Genomic DNA, 16,241 nt, shown 5'->3' with positions numbered 1-16,241 from the left:
GTGGTGACGACATGGAAGCTGATGCTTAAGAAGCCTGCGGAAATGTTGGGTTTGAAGGACAAAAAGGTTCAAGGAGACACATGATGCTCACTGGACACTTTTATGAGATACACCAGCTGGATCAAAAAAGCAACAACAAAGAAATTATTAACAACATAACAAACATGAATGCACTGTGTACTTATATGGACGTTTTTCATATGGAACTTTTGCTAGCTAGCTGGGTTAAATTTTGGCGTTAAATGAGGAGATGTAACAGAGAGGAGAATTTAGTCGTTTCAAAATAAAAGACCACTCGACTCATTTAATAAATAAAACAGAAGTAAATACTGTAATTAATTCTTCTAAAATTATGTTCAGAGGGAAAGCGAGAGGGAGGGTATCACAGGGGAAAAAATCTTTCTGCAGATGCAAAGCAGAGAGGCCCCGTGAAACATCGAAGGAAAATGGACACGTGATAACGTCACACTAATAACGTGATTGGCTTCCTCAAATTTTTTCCCCCCAAGTCACCCCAAGGGCTACACATTTTTTTATTCGGAGGAAACGACTCTCCAATGCAGATGTTACAAAAGTGGCTGTTTTCAAAGACAAAAAAAATGAGTGCGGCTGTTTTAAAGGTGTTTTGTTTGCTAATAAGATGCAGGGATAAGCTGCTAAAGTCCTGCTGAATCTGAGCTGCTGTCTTGCAGAGAACTTATGCTTGCTCTAATTGATACCCAGGAGGCTTTCATCCAGCTCTTACGGAGGGAGAAAAAAAACCTCACAGCTTTTGTCTTGTCTTTTACATTTTGCTCACCCCTTCCATCTTTCTTACTTTTTTGTTTTTCAAGCTTTCAACATCCCAAAAAAAGCCAAGGTTGAACTCAGGGACGTCCCGAGGGCTTACCCAACTTCCTGTTTGAATTGTGTGTGTCCCATTGGGATATTTGTAACATGTTGTGTGGTGATAACCCAAAGGACTTTATCACAACATGAACCAATACTGTCTTTTTATGAAACTCTGCTGAATGTGTAGTTTTTTCAGTCAAGGGTTGAGAACTGTCAAGCGCAATTTTACCACATTCTTCTGCATATTTTTTTATCTTTAAAAACAATCATGCATTTGTGGGGTTTCTCCTATTCTGGTAAGATGACTCAACTCTTCAAAAAATAGAACCAAATTCCCACACAAAATGATTTCTTTTTTCTGACTTTTTTAATCTTATTGATTTCTGTTTTTTAAGTGCATGGTAAAAATCTCATCATGCACACCAAGGGAAAATTTAGTGTTTCATTAACATGCCCTGCATGTTTATGGAATGTGGGAGGAAACCGGAACGCCCGGAGAAAGCCCACGCTGGCACTGGGAGAACATGCAAACAGGAAGACCGGAGTCGGAATCAAACCATGCACTTTTGCATTGTGTGGCGGAGATGCTAAGAAGTTGACAGCCTTGAACCTTACCCTTACTTCAGAAATATCACCAAATTACATATTGCTGTATAATGAAAACCTGATGTGCTAGAAGGATTTGAAATCAATGAAAACAAAATATTGTCTCTCTAAAATTGACTGGTGCTATTTAAGTACAATTTATTTTCAAATGTTAAGTTAATAAATAAAAGTTTATCCAGCCCCTTTCTTAGTAACATGCAATCAATCCAAACATCAACATGGAGGAGGAGTTGGCAGGAAACTGACCTGGTATGAAGTCCACCATGGGGTCAGCCTGCGTGACGCCTCCTGCTCCACACACACACGAAACACACAAGAAAGAAGAGCAGAGGTTTTGGGTTGTATTGTCAGCGTTAAGTGTCAGTTTTGTTATTTTTACTTTCAGGTGACGCCGTGAGACTGGTTGCCTTTATAGCAGCTCCTAGAGTTTGTTTTTCTACTTCTTTCTTTTACAACTTTGCATTTGTGAATTGGGAAATTTCTCTATGGTGAAACTAATAAAGGTTTTCTTTTCATATTTTAAGTAACCTTCCCAAAAATAAATTCATCCATGTGAATTCATATAATTTTCTAGAATGAAAAAAAATATTTTCCCTGGAAAAATCACATGCTTTTAAAAATGTTTTTAATAAGAAAGCAAACAATAATCCCAGCTTTTTCTTGAAAAACATGAAAAATTATTTTTAAACTCCATGAAGAAATGTACATTTTTTACCCTCCTTAGCATGCTTTTTCCCTCATATAGATGTCTCCCCAGGAAACTGACGTTTAAAGAAAACTTCCTCAAAAAAAAAAAAAAAAAACTACAAACAACATTGTCGAAAACTACAGTGAATTTATTTGTATCATTATAATCATTACTTTTTTTCAGAAAAAAACTTCCTTTCAAAAGTTTTTTTTATATTAAATAAATGTAAAACCATGCTTGTCTATATGTTTGTCTATTTTTTATTGAAACAAATCTAATTTCACAATTTAATTTTCAAACAAACAAAAAGAAATTATGCCATTTTTTCATCTTAACATGATTATATTAACAAAGAAGATCGACGATGGCACTCCTGCTCATTTGGTTGAGCTGGAATCTGTCCCAGATGACTTAAAGCCAGGGGCAGGATACACATTGAATCGATTGCAAGCCAAGGACATGAAACACATTTACAAAAAAAAGCTGACCTGTTGCAGCGTCATAGACGTCGAGAAGGTCTGTGTCGGTGGTGGAAGACGACGTGGTGACGGGCACTGTTTGCGCTGGCACTGTGGTCGCTCCAAATGTGGTGGAGGGAAGTGTGGTGGTGACCGCTGTTGTGGGGAAGGCCGTGGTCGTGATTTCTGAAGGAAACAAAAACATTCAGACACAATTTATCATAATGCCTATGAGGCTTAATATTATTCAACTTAAGAATTACTTTATGAACTGTGATGTGACAAGAAAAGCAAATATCACATAGTAAAAGCTCTTTTGCCACACTTAAAAAGCTATTTAGTCAACCCTTGACACTCATTCAACGTTTCTAAGAGAGGTGATGTGGGGACTTCCAGTACACATGACAACATTTCCTACTTTAATCCTCCACAACAGAACACCAACTCTATCCAACATGCTTCTTTTAATTACGGTACATGCAAATTAACATTTTTAAACAAACATTTAAACATGTCATAACAAGGTTTAACAAACCCAAACTAGAGACAGAATTAAAACTAATAGAACTCTAAAGACAATGGTAAACATAGGGTAACTTAAGCTAAGGGAGGCTAATATAGGCTTTAAAAAACCCCAACATAGGCTAACATGAAGGGGATTTGAATTGTAGTGAATTTGTAATTTAAAGCAACAACAGGCTAAAATACCGACAATAAAGTCTAACTAACATACACCAAACCACAGCAAAAAAATTGAACAAGCAACAAGTCAGCAATGCAAAGCTAGCACAAGGCTAACATTGACTAGAACTCAACCAAGATAGGCTATCAATGGCTAACACAGCTAAAAATGGCTACGACGGGCCAAAACACACGACAGTATTTCGCAACCAATGAGATTCGTGTGCAGCCATGTTTACTCACCTTCCAGTTCGCAGCCGAGCAGCTCCAGTCGTAAGCCCACACCCTCCATGGTGGCCCTCTCTGGATAGATTCGGATAAAACGGGTCTGCAGAGGACCCAGCGACCTCAGCTCAGGTGTGTCGTGATTCTGATTGCCAGAGAAGATCTGAGAACCACAAGAGAGACTCTGACAAATTAACCAGACATTTCATTCCTGATAATTCATTCATCTTTTGGGAAAGAAAGGGCGAATAATGTGTGTCAGGATTATGAAAGGGATGTCCATCATTAAAATCTTGCAAAATGCACTGCCTTAAAGGAATACAGTAAAATAAACTGGGAAAAAGGATTGTCTGGATGGGGGGCACCACCATTAGGATGTTGAGGACAATTGTGAAACTTATAAAGTTTGCAAAAAGCAACCTGGAACAATTTATTAGTATAGAACATATTGGTGGATAGCCAGTATGAGGGAGGAACAGTTCACAGTCTACCAGCGGGAGCGAGACACCTAAGACCCCCCACAGTGCATCCCCTCTCGGCGCCGCCATCTGGAAGGCATGGAGCAGGATGCGGTTCCAGAAGGGCAGGCCCAGGAGATGAAGTGGAGCTTGCTAAGCAATGATATAGATTTCCTCTCTAGGGTAACAAAGAAAGCAGCACCATATACCCCAGGGCCTTTTTCACGGGTCTTATTCAATATAATATGCTCATTCTACATTCCAAACACAAAGTGCACCTGTCAATCAAGTTATGTACACACCTCATTCTACAACAGAAACCACTATGGTGTGCAATTGCAAGAACAACCATGTTTTGACCTCACGAAAGACTAACAGCAGGCCAACGGGCACTAAAACAAGATAAGCAATGTTAACGCTGTTTGGAAATATTAAAACAAGCAGATCATGTGACTGTAAAACAGGGGCTAGAACACAGCCAAGTGAGGCTAAAATGAACCCTACTCAGTGTAAAACAAAGCTCACACAAGTGGAACACGAGGCTAACAATCTATAACAAAACCAACAATATTAAATAAAACTTAAAAAAAACGTATATAACTCTGATAAAAGTGTAAGACAGAAGCGAAAGTGCGGCTAAAACAAAGGTGACAGATGCGAACACCAGGCTAATATAATCAAGGCTAAAACACAGCTACAGATTCTGGAACAGACAAACACAGCAGCAAAAACTGATTTGGAGATGAGAGACAGAGGCAAAAACACAGCAAGGAGACGTGGCCCCGGGGTTAATTTGAGTTGAAGATCGTAAAACAAAAAACAACATTTTATTGTATGCAGTTAACATTTGAGTTCGACAGAGCAGAGCGTCACTGAGAGCACATTTCTCCCCAATCATCACTTGTTATTATTTTACCACGTGCATCTTAAGGTCAATTCTTCACATTTTCTCTCACAAGTCTTTGTCTTTACTCACATGGAAGAAGCCATTGTGAGAAATTAAAAACACATTCCCAGAAACACAGCTGACATGTCTTTAACCGCGTCTAGGACTTGAGTCTATGTTACATTAATAATAGACGTTTGTTTCATGTCAACCAACTCTAATGTCAAATTTACTTCCTGTTGGCATTTGCATAGGACTGCTGCTTAGAAAACCATGAAAGAAGAAGAGATAATGAACGGATAAAGAGAAACAGGACTACAAAGAGCGCATGAAGTTAAAGCAGAGTTATTCAATTTCAATGTTACCATCACAGAATTTGAAATGAGACACAGACAAGTTTGAAGCTAAAAACACAACTAAGAAAACACATAATCAGCTAATGTATGCTAACTGATGCAAACATCAACTCTGAGAGCAAGATATTCTGATAAAGCTGACTAACTTGAAGACAAAATGACTAGTAGGCAAAGCTACAACACAGCTAAGAAGAAGGCAATCTAACGATAAAACAGAGCTAAATGGCAAAGGCTAAAATGGGCTAATTCTCAACTCAAAGCTAAACCAAAACAAAAACCCTGACAGCACTGGGTCGCTCCTTCAGCTAGAGACCGTTGCACCCGTGCTGCAAGAAGGAGAGGTACCGCAGCTCGTTCCAACCGACTGCTGTCAGGTTTCTTAATAATCACACGTGGAAAATAAACTGGACTCTTGTATTGTAAATAGCACAATCACCTTATGTTACCTCAATGCAGTTTCATATATCAAATATGCTTTTTAATACATTTTGTACTATGTCCAGTTCTTTCTGAATTTTTTTTGCAGTTATGCATTTCAGTCCATTGACATTTCTATTATGCTTAGAATACTTTATTTTTATCTCCCCTCCAACACACCCCCTTTCAAATTGCTGCTGGGGATTGCAAATTTCCCCATTGTGGGACTTTTAATGCTTTCTGATTCTGAACATTGTTTTGAGCTTTCGTGGACTGACCTTAGGCTTGGTGGTGTTTTCCTCATTGACCATGGTCCAGTCTTCTCCATCCAGACTGTGTCCCACCTTGAACTTCTTCATGAAGACATTTTTGTCATAGTGTTTCCCACCCTGAATCACCACGCCGGTGACCATCTTGTCTTGGCCCAGGTCGACCTGCCAAAAAACAAGCAGTCAGTGTGAAAATGTTTTACAATACATGACTTTTAACTCAATCAATCGTAACCTGAACAATATCAACCTAAACAAAAAAAAACAGACCTGACTCATATCCCTAAGCCCGAACCCTAAATCTACTCACCTGGAGCCATTCATTCCTGAAGGGCTGCTTGGTCTGTTGGCCAGTCCATCCCGACCTTCCCGTCAACAAGCGGGCGTTCTCGGCCACCCAGCCTCGGTTGGCATAGGACGAGGCGCTGATCTGACCGTCCGAGATCTGACCGGACACCATGCCCAACATTCCCGAACATGGGTAGTCTGCATGGGGAACAAAATGAAGGAATCCTTGAATTGGACTTTCTATGGCACATATATCATATATAATAGACACTACCATGAGTGGGTTGGCAAGACATCACCCAAGCAACAGCTTATAACTATAAAAACTCCTGAATTGTGGCATTCCTTGGTCAATAATGTATCACAGTATGATTTCGGTGGTGAATCTGAATCGCGAGTATCAATATGGTTGAGAACATGTTGCGAGGTGAAATGTCGTCTAAGGGGCAGTTGAGTCTGTTGAACAGACTTGCTGGCTGTTGCATTCGAGGCCACTTGACCCAGAGGCGATGCTTCAATCTGTTCGACAGAGTGGACGCTTGGGTTTTCAGCAAATACACTCACACATAACTTTGGTGTGGAGTTTTTCCATTTGAGTGAGATAAGAAAACTGGGAAATGGACGACCTGAAGTTCGACAGCCATAGAGCTCAAAGCGCATGCAGATGCCTTGTTCCCAGGACATGGGCCGGATGCGAATGTAGCGGGCCAGAGTCGGCTTGGGAAGTAAGGAGCGAGCCTCGTCTATTGGGTTGTGGTTCCCTTGGAAGATCTGAAAGTGAGATGGAAGTAATGTTATTTATCCCAGAGGATTAAAAAGTCGAGTCAAATATTTGAAGCTGTCGGGAATTTGGCATCAGCCCTCAATCTGATAAGTACTTTTGTGTTGGTAGTGATTGGAAAAAACAATCTCTACATGTTTGTCTTTGAATGACCCCTGGAAACAACCAAAATGTGTCTTAAGTGGCCACTTTGTAAAAAGATGACAGGCTTCTTGTTTGTTTCTCAACATGACATTTCACTTTTTTTTTTTTTGCTAAATTTCACATTGCCAAGTAAAAATAGCTGAGGGTGATGGCTTTACCAGAAATTCACAAAACAACTTATGAGAGTTTTGTGTTTAATAATGATCAAAAAAAGGGTGCTAACCATTTTTTAGTATGCCCGAGAATTTGTCCGATGTGCTGCAAAAAAACACATCAAAACGCAGCCGTTTATTTCCCAGAATCGCTGAGCGTTTAGACAAAGCATTTTGTAAATTGCGTGAAATGATTTGACAAATGTCAAATTCCACACTGAAGCTTTTATTCACAAAACAAACTCTTGTCAAGCCTGCTATTTCGCACAGCAACACTCAATAAACATCTCCCCAACACATTCTTTTCAAAATAAAAGCAATGTGGAATAAATATAAAAGATTAACAAATTTGTCAACATTAATAATCGCTGAGTTATTAGTAATGTGTATTGCGTTGTTTTTATATGATTGTGTCTGGATTTTGATGGTATTTTGCTTTCAAGTTACAATTTATTCATGTACACTGTATCGTCCTTTCCTTTCGGCTTTTCCTTGAAGGGGTCACCACAGCAAATCAGTGTCCTCCATCTTCAGAGGTTTGATTCACATGTTTGTTTTGGCCAAGCTTTTATGTCGGATGCCCTTCCTGACACAACCCTCTGTATTTATCCGGACTTGGGACCGGCACAAGAAGACATTGGCTTATGTCCCCTTGTGGCTACAGAACAAGCAACTCTTTGAACTTAATAAAGATGAAGCCGCTCAGTAAAAGGCTACCCAACACAATTAATATATATATATATATATATATATATATATATGTAACGGAGTTGTGCACTTAGATTATTAAATTATGAAGGAAGTGACGCAACGGCGCACAGTGTGGCACCATGTCCCGCCCATAGTTTCCAGTACATAGTACATAGTTTCGAGGAGATTCAGGTTAATCACAAGACGAAACCCATGCGACTTCACCCATCCCTTCTGCCATACTGTGTTGCAGAAATAAAAGAAATAAAAAGACACATTCACGCGTCTGGTCTCATTAAGATATATATATATATATATATATATATATATATATATATATATATATATATATATATATATATATATATATATATATATATATATATATATATATATATATATATATATATATATATCAACAACAAATAAAAGAAAGAAAAGAAGTTTTATTACACGATTGGATCACATGATGGCAGTTGCGCTCAATAAACAAGCAAAAACAGAGCGTGACTGTTAAACCACCACAGGGCCACCCAAAAAGAGAATGGTGAAACTGTTATATTGCTATGCCTTTATTTTAAAGGCCTGCCATTTGACAGGATGTTATGCCAATGTTGCCACAACTTCTCTCAGTGACACAAATCAAACAGAAGCCTGATATTGCCTCGAGTCTCTGTTCTTGTTTGTAAAGCAACCGTTACTCTTTATTAAATGTGTTTGTTTTTCCTTTTTGTTGCTGTGGGGAACAGATGAATTCAGATTTACACTTACATGAGATTTTGGACAATGTGGTTTTAGTCAGACAGAGTGGAAGGGATAACTCATGAAACCTGAGGTTCCATTCTCCCTTCCCAAAAATAAAACTTGAGTGAATGTTGACCTTCTGTTTGGAGCCGTCCTTCACTGTCACCCAGTCTTCACCATTGGAGCTCAGATCGACTTTGTAAGAGCGAACAAAGTAGTGCTTCTTGGTCTCTTTCGAGATGGCTCCTTGCGTGCTGATGGCCGTGATGAATCTCAGGAATCGTAAATCCACCTAAGAAGAAAAGCAACGGTAATTTTCCGAGGGATTCTATGAGAGCATGACATCATTTGAACCACATTTCCGGGACAGACGGACAATCCTTAATTGCCAAACGTTCCCGTTTTCGGTCCTCGCTTGAGGGAGGAACATGGCAGCTAAATTTGACAAATCACCATACAACATGAAATTCTATTAAGATTATGCCGACCTGAAGGCGCCCCCATAGTGGCAGAAATATAAATGCCATATGGCTTGTCATGATGTAGTTGTGATGCAGTGAGCACGCGTACGTGCGTGCGTGTCACATAAGAGCAATGTGCGGGAGTTTGTCGCTCGCTACAACTGTACGTACATGCCTGCGTGGGAACCAACTCTGCAGCAATTATACGGCTGTCTGCACGCATCACTAATGACTAGTGCCTGACCTCGACCATGTGTTGTTGTTTTGTATGCATCTGAATGTGTGTGTATGTGTGTGTGTGCGTGTGTGTGTGTGTGTGTGTGTGTGTGTGTGTAACAAGAGCTTTTGTTGTATCAACTTTACTTGGCCCTGAGCAAAATAAGGGCATTTATTTTATAACGCCATCGCTCCCACACTGCATGCAATTGTGTGTATTTGTGCGTGTCAACACAGGAAAAAAATAATAAGTATGTCCTGTTCAAATAAATGGCTCACAAGAGAAAAATGACATCAGAGCAACTCCGGGCTACATTTTTATTGCACACGAAATGAAAATGTGATTTTAGAAGACTGCCAGATATGCTGGATATGTTTTATCTACTCAGATTATAAGAGACAGATATTTATCATCAAAGACACCGTATGAAATATGCAGTATCGGTTGCGTGTGGAAAATGGTAGAATTTATCTGAAATGAGGAATATTTCACGAGGTCGAGAATACAGGCTTCCAGGGCCCATCTTATCGCTGAACATTTCCTCAGATGCTGTTCACGCTTGCGTTGAAGCTAATCTATTTTTCGATTTGACATGTGCATCGTACTGTTGAAGCGCAAGACTCTCCAATATGTACTTTGTCATTGTTATATCTTACAAGTGCTGTGTTTCGGATTGGAATACATGCTTTTTTCAGTCACCCAACTTTAGCGGATGACTGCAATTCAACATTTTCACGATGGGGTGTTCAAATTAGGTAGCAGTTGGATAATATCTCCAGTTTTTAGACATGTGTCTGGTCTCCCTTTGTTTCAGCGTAGTTCCCTGAGTTAAAAAAGGAAAATAACCCCATTCCCGAATTTCTTTCGGTTTTGTTTTTTCATGCTTGGATGCCAATAGAGCGATGGCCATGGCCTCTGGCATTTTTTTTTCTTTTCCAAAAGAGGGCCGCATTTCCCTTTTTCCATGTTCACGCTTTGTTGTTAAAGCGCTATGTAAACCAATATGTATGTATTGCATTGTATTTTGTTCAGCTGCCCCCATTTCAAGCTCAAATAACTCCAAATCCATCCAATTTAGGAATTACAGTACTTCTTTTTTTCTGATGAAAGAAGAGAGTCTAAGGTTTCTTACGCTGCATTGAATGTTTATGGGTCCTGGAATTTGAGTGAATATGACAAAAACTCTGGCACTGGAGTCATTTTTGCACATCGTCTGGCAGTGATTGAGTTAAGGACCCTTGGAAGTTGTCCAAAATTGTCCGAAAACTGCATTCCAAAACGAAAATAACAGCCTTGCTATGTCTTTGGATGTGGCTCCTTGCACATTGTTTTGTGTGGGTTTGTCGACTAACATTCGTGTTGTTAAGTGTAACGGGAATAGGTGGCTGAACTTTAAAAAAAAATTAGAATAAACAATAAATAAATAAAAATGTCATACATTTAATGAATGATATGTCTTCAAAAAAGGTTTTAAAAGTTAGCTACCTGAGAGGGACAACAGCATCTTCCTCTGGCTACCAGATGTTGCCGTCATTAGCATTTCAGTACAGTAGCAAGGCGGAACTACATTCCGAACAGTTCCTGCACCCATCGTGTCATTGAGGCTAATTGATATTCCACCTTTCAAACCCTTGGCAACGTCGTGGGTCACGTACGCACTTTCAAGAAGCGCAGGACATGGACGGCTCTTGCTAGCAGGATGGCTAAATGGAACTAAATAAAACCCCCTAAACAAATCAAATTTTCTTCCTGCCAACACAGGATGCGGCCGCCTCTGGTGATAGGGAGAGAAAAGGCTTTCTTTTAAGACCTGCTATTCTCGACGATACTTTGTAGCTGAACACGTGACTTTAAAGGACAACCGACGTCTCCGGACAAGTTGTGTCCATAATTTGTAAAATGGCTTCAAATGACTTCTACTGGGCGTATTTTACAAAGATTCCACCGCATATAGCTATATTTTACGTTTTAAGACTTGCGCTGAACATTCAGGAAGTCTTGTTTTTGAGTTGGTAACGAGTCCGTACGTGACGTCAGAAAAGGACCGCCTCCTCACCGTAAAAAAGACGCATTGTAGCGTCTTTCCATCACGTCAATGTATTTTGCTGTACTGTTTTTTTTTAAACAATGTCTTACACACAAAAGCCGCCAGCAGAGGGAGGCAAAATCCATGGAAAGATAGTATCAGCTTCTGGAAACGAGCTGATTCATTCCTCACCGGAGCTGGTCGCCATTTTTCTGCCTCTTCTTGAGAAATCCCCCGCCCGTTTGCCTCAAAATGGCCCAAATAAATTCTTTAATCGATTGCAAACATGTATGCTTTGCTCATCAGGACTATTTGAATTATATTCATAACTGGATGTGTAACAAGAAAGCATATTCTCCGAATCTGAAGCCATTGTTTTGATTCTCCAGCAATGCATGACGTCTTGGCATGAGGTCACGAAAGGGGGGCGGGACTTTCTGAAAATGCCCCATTCGCAGGTCAATTTTTTGCAGATTTTGGCCACTTTAAGTCATTTTTATTGGTGTTTTGCATTTGACTAAAAATATCATACTGCATGTTTTGGGTATTTTAGATGCCATAGAACGTTTTTCTGGTGTCAGTTAAAAAAACAAAAAAGTGACGTCGGTTGTCCATTAAGGCTATTTCAACACTTAATTAATATAAAAGGTTTCATATTTTTTATATTTGTATGCCTAGTACCGCTTTTCTTACTTCTACATAAGAACTAACATGCTATCTAATTTTCATCGGGCAAGTAACGTAGAGTTGTCCCTCTCCTTACAAAAGTCTTTTCATATGAAATTGTCAAGCTGCGAAACGCATCAACAGGAAAATGTTGACTCTTGTAATGAAAAAAAATGTCAAGCTACGAAAGGTAAAAAGACGGGATGGGGTAGCGGTCCAAAGTCTGAGTTTCCTAAATGCAACGTACTTTGATCTGTTCTGTCATTGGCTACAAGGTAGCATCATCCTGGTGTCCCATTGGCTAAGAGCGACTTCTACAGAATGTATCTGTGTAGATCAGGTTGTGTCAAAGTCATTTTTTGCCGAAGGCCACATTGTAGTTTTGGTTTCCTCTTGAAGGCCGTTATGAATTTGGGGAATGTTTAATCCCCTCCACATATTACACATAGAGCACACATCAAATTAATGAATAACTAGTTTTCAAATCTGAAGTCAAGAATAATGACTGTTATTGTGGTTTACATCCAAAAATATGACATTTTGGTGAGGATTTTAGCAAGCATTATGGAATTTCACAAGTTTGATTTGCTTTCGCGGCCCGAAAAAATAATGTGGCGGGTCGTATTTGGCCCCCGGGCCTTGACTTTGACACATGTGGTGTAGATAGTTAGGTAGATCAGCGGCCTAGTCATTCTCCCCTCTGGCTTATGTTTGACATCACCCAGAAAAAGCGCTCACAAGTCCAACGATTGCTCACTATGCTGAGGTTTGCCTTGGATATAATTGAAGAATTGTTAAATGACAATAAACGCAAACGTCCTTAGATCAGTTCTTTACAAAACGCCACGCAAAATAATGTTGACAGGGAACATGAAATATCCTAGTTGATTCATTTCTTCCAGCACCAATTAATTTTGTAACTAGTGGCACCATTGTATCATGATGTCGTTCTCATCATGGAAATTTCGCTAAATATGGAAACTTTATTATGTTAACTCATTCACTGTCAGACGATGTGCAAGTATGTGTCCTTTCCAGTGCCAGGGTTTTTGTCATTTTCACTCAAGTTACAGGACCCACAGAATATTGATTTTGATGACTACATAAGCATTCAATGCAGAAACCTTAGAATGTCTTCTTTCATCAGAAAAAAAGTGTTAATTCCTAAGTTATATGGGTCTGGAGTTATCTAAGCTTGAAATGGGGGCGACTGAACAAAATACAATACAATACATACATATTGATTTATCATTTTAACAACAGCTGAAGCTGGAACAAAGTGCTAACATGAAAAAGGGGGAAATGCTGCCCCCTTGTGGAAGTAAAAAAACATTGCCAGAGGTCTGAGCAGAGGTTTATCGGCATCCCCTGCAAGAAAAACCAAAACCTGAACAAATTTGGGAATGGCGCTCTATGTCAAATTTTCAATGAGTTAAATTGTTGTAAAAGAAAAATGTTAATCTGTTTAGGATCGTGTTTAAGATGGTCAGAACGGTATACTCCGGACGGAACATTCGGGCCATGTTTTTTTTGGTAGCTGTAAATGTGTGGTTTGGTCATCCATGTTCTGTTTCAATAACTATACGAGTCTAACAGTTGGATTGAGCATGAGTTGGTTAATGCCTGCAGGGTGGCGGGGAGGGGATGTACAATGGTCACACAAGTGGCCTTTTTGTATGGTTTCATTTGTTATACCCCCCAAGAGGAAGTACTTAGGACATACGTATTTTATTTACTCATGAATTGCATGCAGGTTTTTGGACATGGACTCTCCACGGGCCATCACACTTGACAATGTTCACGGGAGGCTTTTTTTTTGTCGTTGAACTTTTCACAACACGGTGTGTTCACACGAGGCCCTAACATATTCTCCAGATGGTAACCTCTTCCTGATGGCGTCAAAGAGATCCTGAGGACGTCTATAAATACCTCTGGCAGGTCAGTGGGGGAAAGGAAGCCTTTCCTGGGCTTTCTTTGCATTGTGGTTACAATAGCAATATCATTGCGCGATGATACAAGTTCAAGACTGGAGACTTTTTCCAGACCTTAAAGGACAACCGATGTCACTTTTTTGTTTCTTAACTGACATCTAAAATACCCAAAACACGCAGCATGATATTTTTAGTCAAATGCAAAACACCAATCAAAATGACTTAAAGTGTCCAAAATCTGCAAAAATAAATGAACCCGGAAGTGGCCAGTTTCAGAAGGTCGCGCGCCCTTGTTCGTCATGTCACCCCAAGAAGTCTTGCCTTGCTGGAGAATCAAAACAATGGCTTCAGATTCGGAGAATATGCTTTCTTGTTACTCGTTCAATTATGAATATGATTCAAATAGTTCCGAAGAGGAAAGCATACATGTTTGCAATCGATTAAAGAATTTATTCCATGCCATTTTGAGGTATCTGGGGGCGGAAAATGTAGCACAAAAAGAAGCAGAAAATGGCAACAAAGCTCCTGTAAGGAATTAATCAGCCCATTTCCACAGGCTGATTAATTCCTTACATGGAGCTTTGTCGGCCTCTTCTGCCTCTTTTTTGGTGGTACACAAACTTTTCAGACCAGCCAAGTACAGCCAAATGCATTGACGTGATGGAAGGACTGCTACAATGTGTCCTTTTTTCGGTCAGGGGCGTTTCTTCAGTGACGTAGGGTGAGGACTCGTCACCAACCCAAAAACAAGACTCCCGGAATATTCAGCGCGAGTCTTAAAACGTAAAATATAGCTATATGCGGTGGAATCTTTGTAAAATACGCTCAGTAGAAGTCATTTGAAGCCATTTTACAAATTATGGGCACAACTTGTCCGGAGACGTCGGTTGTCCTTTAAATGTTACTTTGATGAAATGAAAAGCGACTCCATAATCATGATCAATGTCACCTAATCGTTCAGTCTGATGTATTTCAACCCATGCCCTGAATTTTCATTATTGTTCTTGATTTACAGAAAAGATACTTGAAGAAAATGTAGGTCGCAAGTTGACAACAGTTAGGAACCACCGCGATTAAAACCTCCAAAGTCTCTAGACTGGATCAGAGCTGAGAAGAATTGCCCATTTTGTTCAGCAAGGGGCACAACATGGCGGTCCTTCGCGACCAGTCTTCATTCATCTTCCTTGAAGGGTAAAAGTTGGAATGTCCCACGAACATTCTCTCCTTGCTTCACCCGCAAACATGCGAATTATTCATGTAAGCACCACTCATGTTTTATGGAAACGAGTTAGAGTGTAGCGGTCACAATGTTGCGGTGATGTCACACTGACATCTTTAAACTGATGATCGCATAGAACGGAGGAGTCGACCTTAATATTTAAAGTCTGTGCTACAAACTCAAACTGGAACATCGCAATAATGTCATTCATGTTTGCCTCCTTCAATGAAACAATTACAATTCACAAACATGCTTTTCATTTTCACAAAATTCAAGTAGCAATCAAGTTAAGCCTGCTTAATCTTGTATTAGGTAACAAATGGGCATGAAGAGTTTCAATTACATTTTGGTTTACAGCCAACCTGGATTAGCTACCAGTCAATAGGCATCTGATTCATGCTGGGTTTACACCAAAGAATTTTCACACTCTTAGACGACAGGGTTTTTTTCCTTGCTCAAATTGAAGCAGAGCACCAGGATCTGCATGTGACAGTGTTTGTTTAATTCAACGGACTCATTTCTTTTATGCACTCAGAGTTCCAATAATAATATGACAATTATCATGTTCAAGCATTCGCTTCCAATGACTTGAGTCCACTTCTACAATGTCACTTTCCATCAAATTAAAATAGAGCAAGCAAACTAGTGGTAATCATAAATTCAGGAATGTTTCAAAATGAAATGATGACACAGGCACAAAAATGTCCAGCCTAATTTCCTGACGAGAAACAAACCTTTTAACCTCTCTGATTGCCCGCTTAATTCCCAAAAGGTCATTCGGGCCCAGTAGCCCGTGAGAAGTCCCCAGACAGACAATAGAGCATCAGCACCACCGCTAATACTCTGCCCACACGGACTTCCTGTCCACTTCCTGTTTCCTGCGCTATTGTGTGACTTCCTCGATGAGTTCCTGTCTTGCACAATAGCAGCAGGCCTCAAGACTGCCTTCGTCCCAGGGGCCAATCCTCCTTAAATGTCTGTTGGAAAACTTTGGACCTGATGCCGTACCTTTTTGGACAGTCTCAATAATATCCGGAAGCATAAAAA

General features: G+C 39.8%; 1 protein-coding gene and 1 long non-coding RNA gene across 2 annotated transcripts in view; one reads left to right on the top strand and one right to left on the bottom strand.

Annotated features, from left to right (window-relative positions):
- LOC148891661 (neuropilin-1a-like) overlaps positions 1-16,241 on the bottom strand; it is a 46,886-nt gene that overhangs the window by 11,320 nt on the left and 19,325 nt on the right. Inside the window, exons 7-13 of the mRNA XM_089007563.1 lie at positions 8,811-8,966; positions 6,790-6,934; positions 6,186-6,361; positions 5,885-6,040; positions 3,508-3,652; positions 2,614-2,769; positions 1,684-1,725 (exon numbers count right to left, since the gene is read on the bottom strand). Coding sequence (XP_088863689.1) covers positions 1,684-1,725; positions 2,614-2,769; positions 3,508-3,652; positions 5,885-6,040; positions 6,186-6,361; positions 6,790-6,934; positions 8,811-8,966 — 976 coding nt within the window. The remainder of the gene's footprint in view (positions 1-1,683; positions 1,726-2,613; positions 2,770-3,507; positions 3,653-5,884; positions 6,041-6,185; positions 6,362-6,789; positions 6,935-8,810; positions 8,967-16,241) is intronic.
- On the top strand, positions 8,849-15,831 carry LOC148891663 (uncharacterized). Its single transcript, XR_016116381.1, has 3 exons — positions 8,849-8,984; positions 13,920-13,982; positions 14,991-15,831. It is a non-coding gene; the product is annotated as an uncharacterized LOC148891663 (long non-coding RNA).

Source organism: Hippocampus bargibanti, linkage group LG11 (assembly GCF_051943395.1).
Source record: "Hippocampus bargibanti isolate YZ-2025 linkage group LG11, ASM5194339v1, whole genome shotgun sequence".
Lineage (NCBI taxonomy): Eukaryota > Metazoa > Chordata > Actinopteri > Syngnathiformes > Syngnathidae > Hippocampus > Hippocampus bargibanti.
The sequence above is the reverse complement of the archived record's forward strand: the minus strand, read 5'-3'. Positions and strand labels throughout refer to the sequence as shown.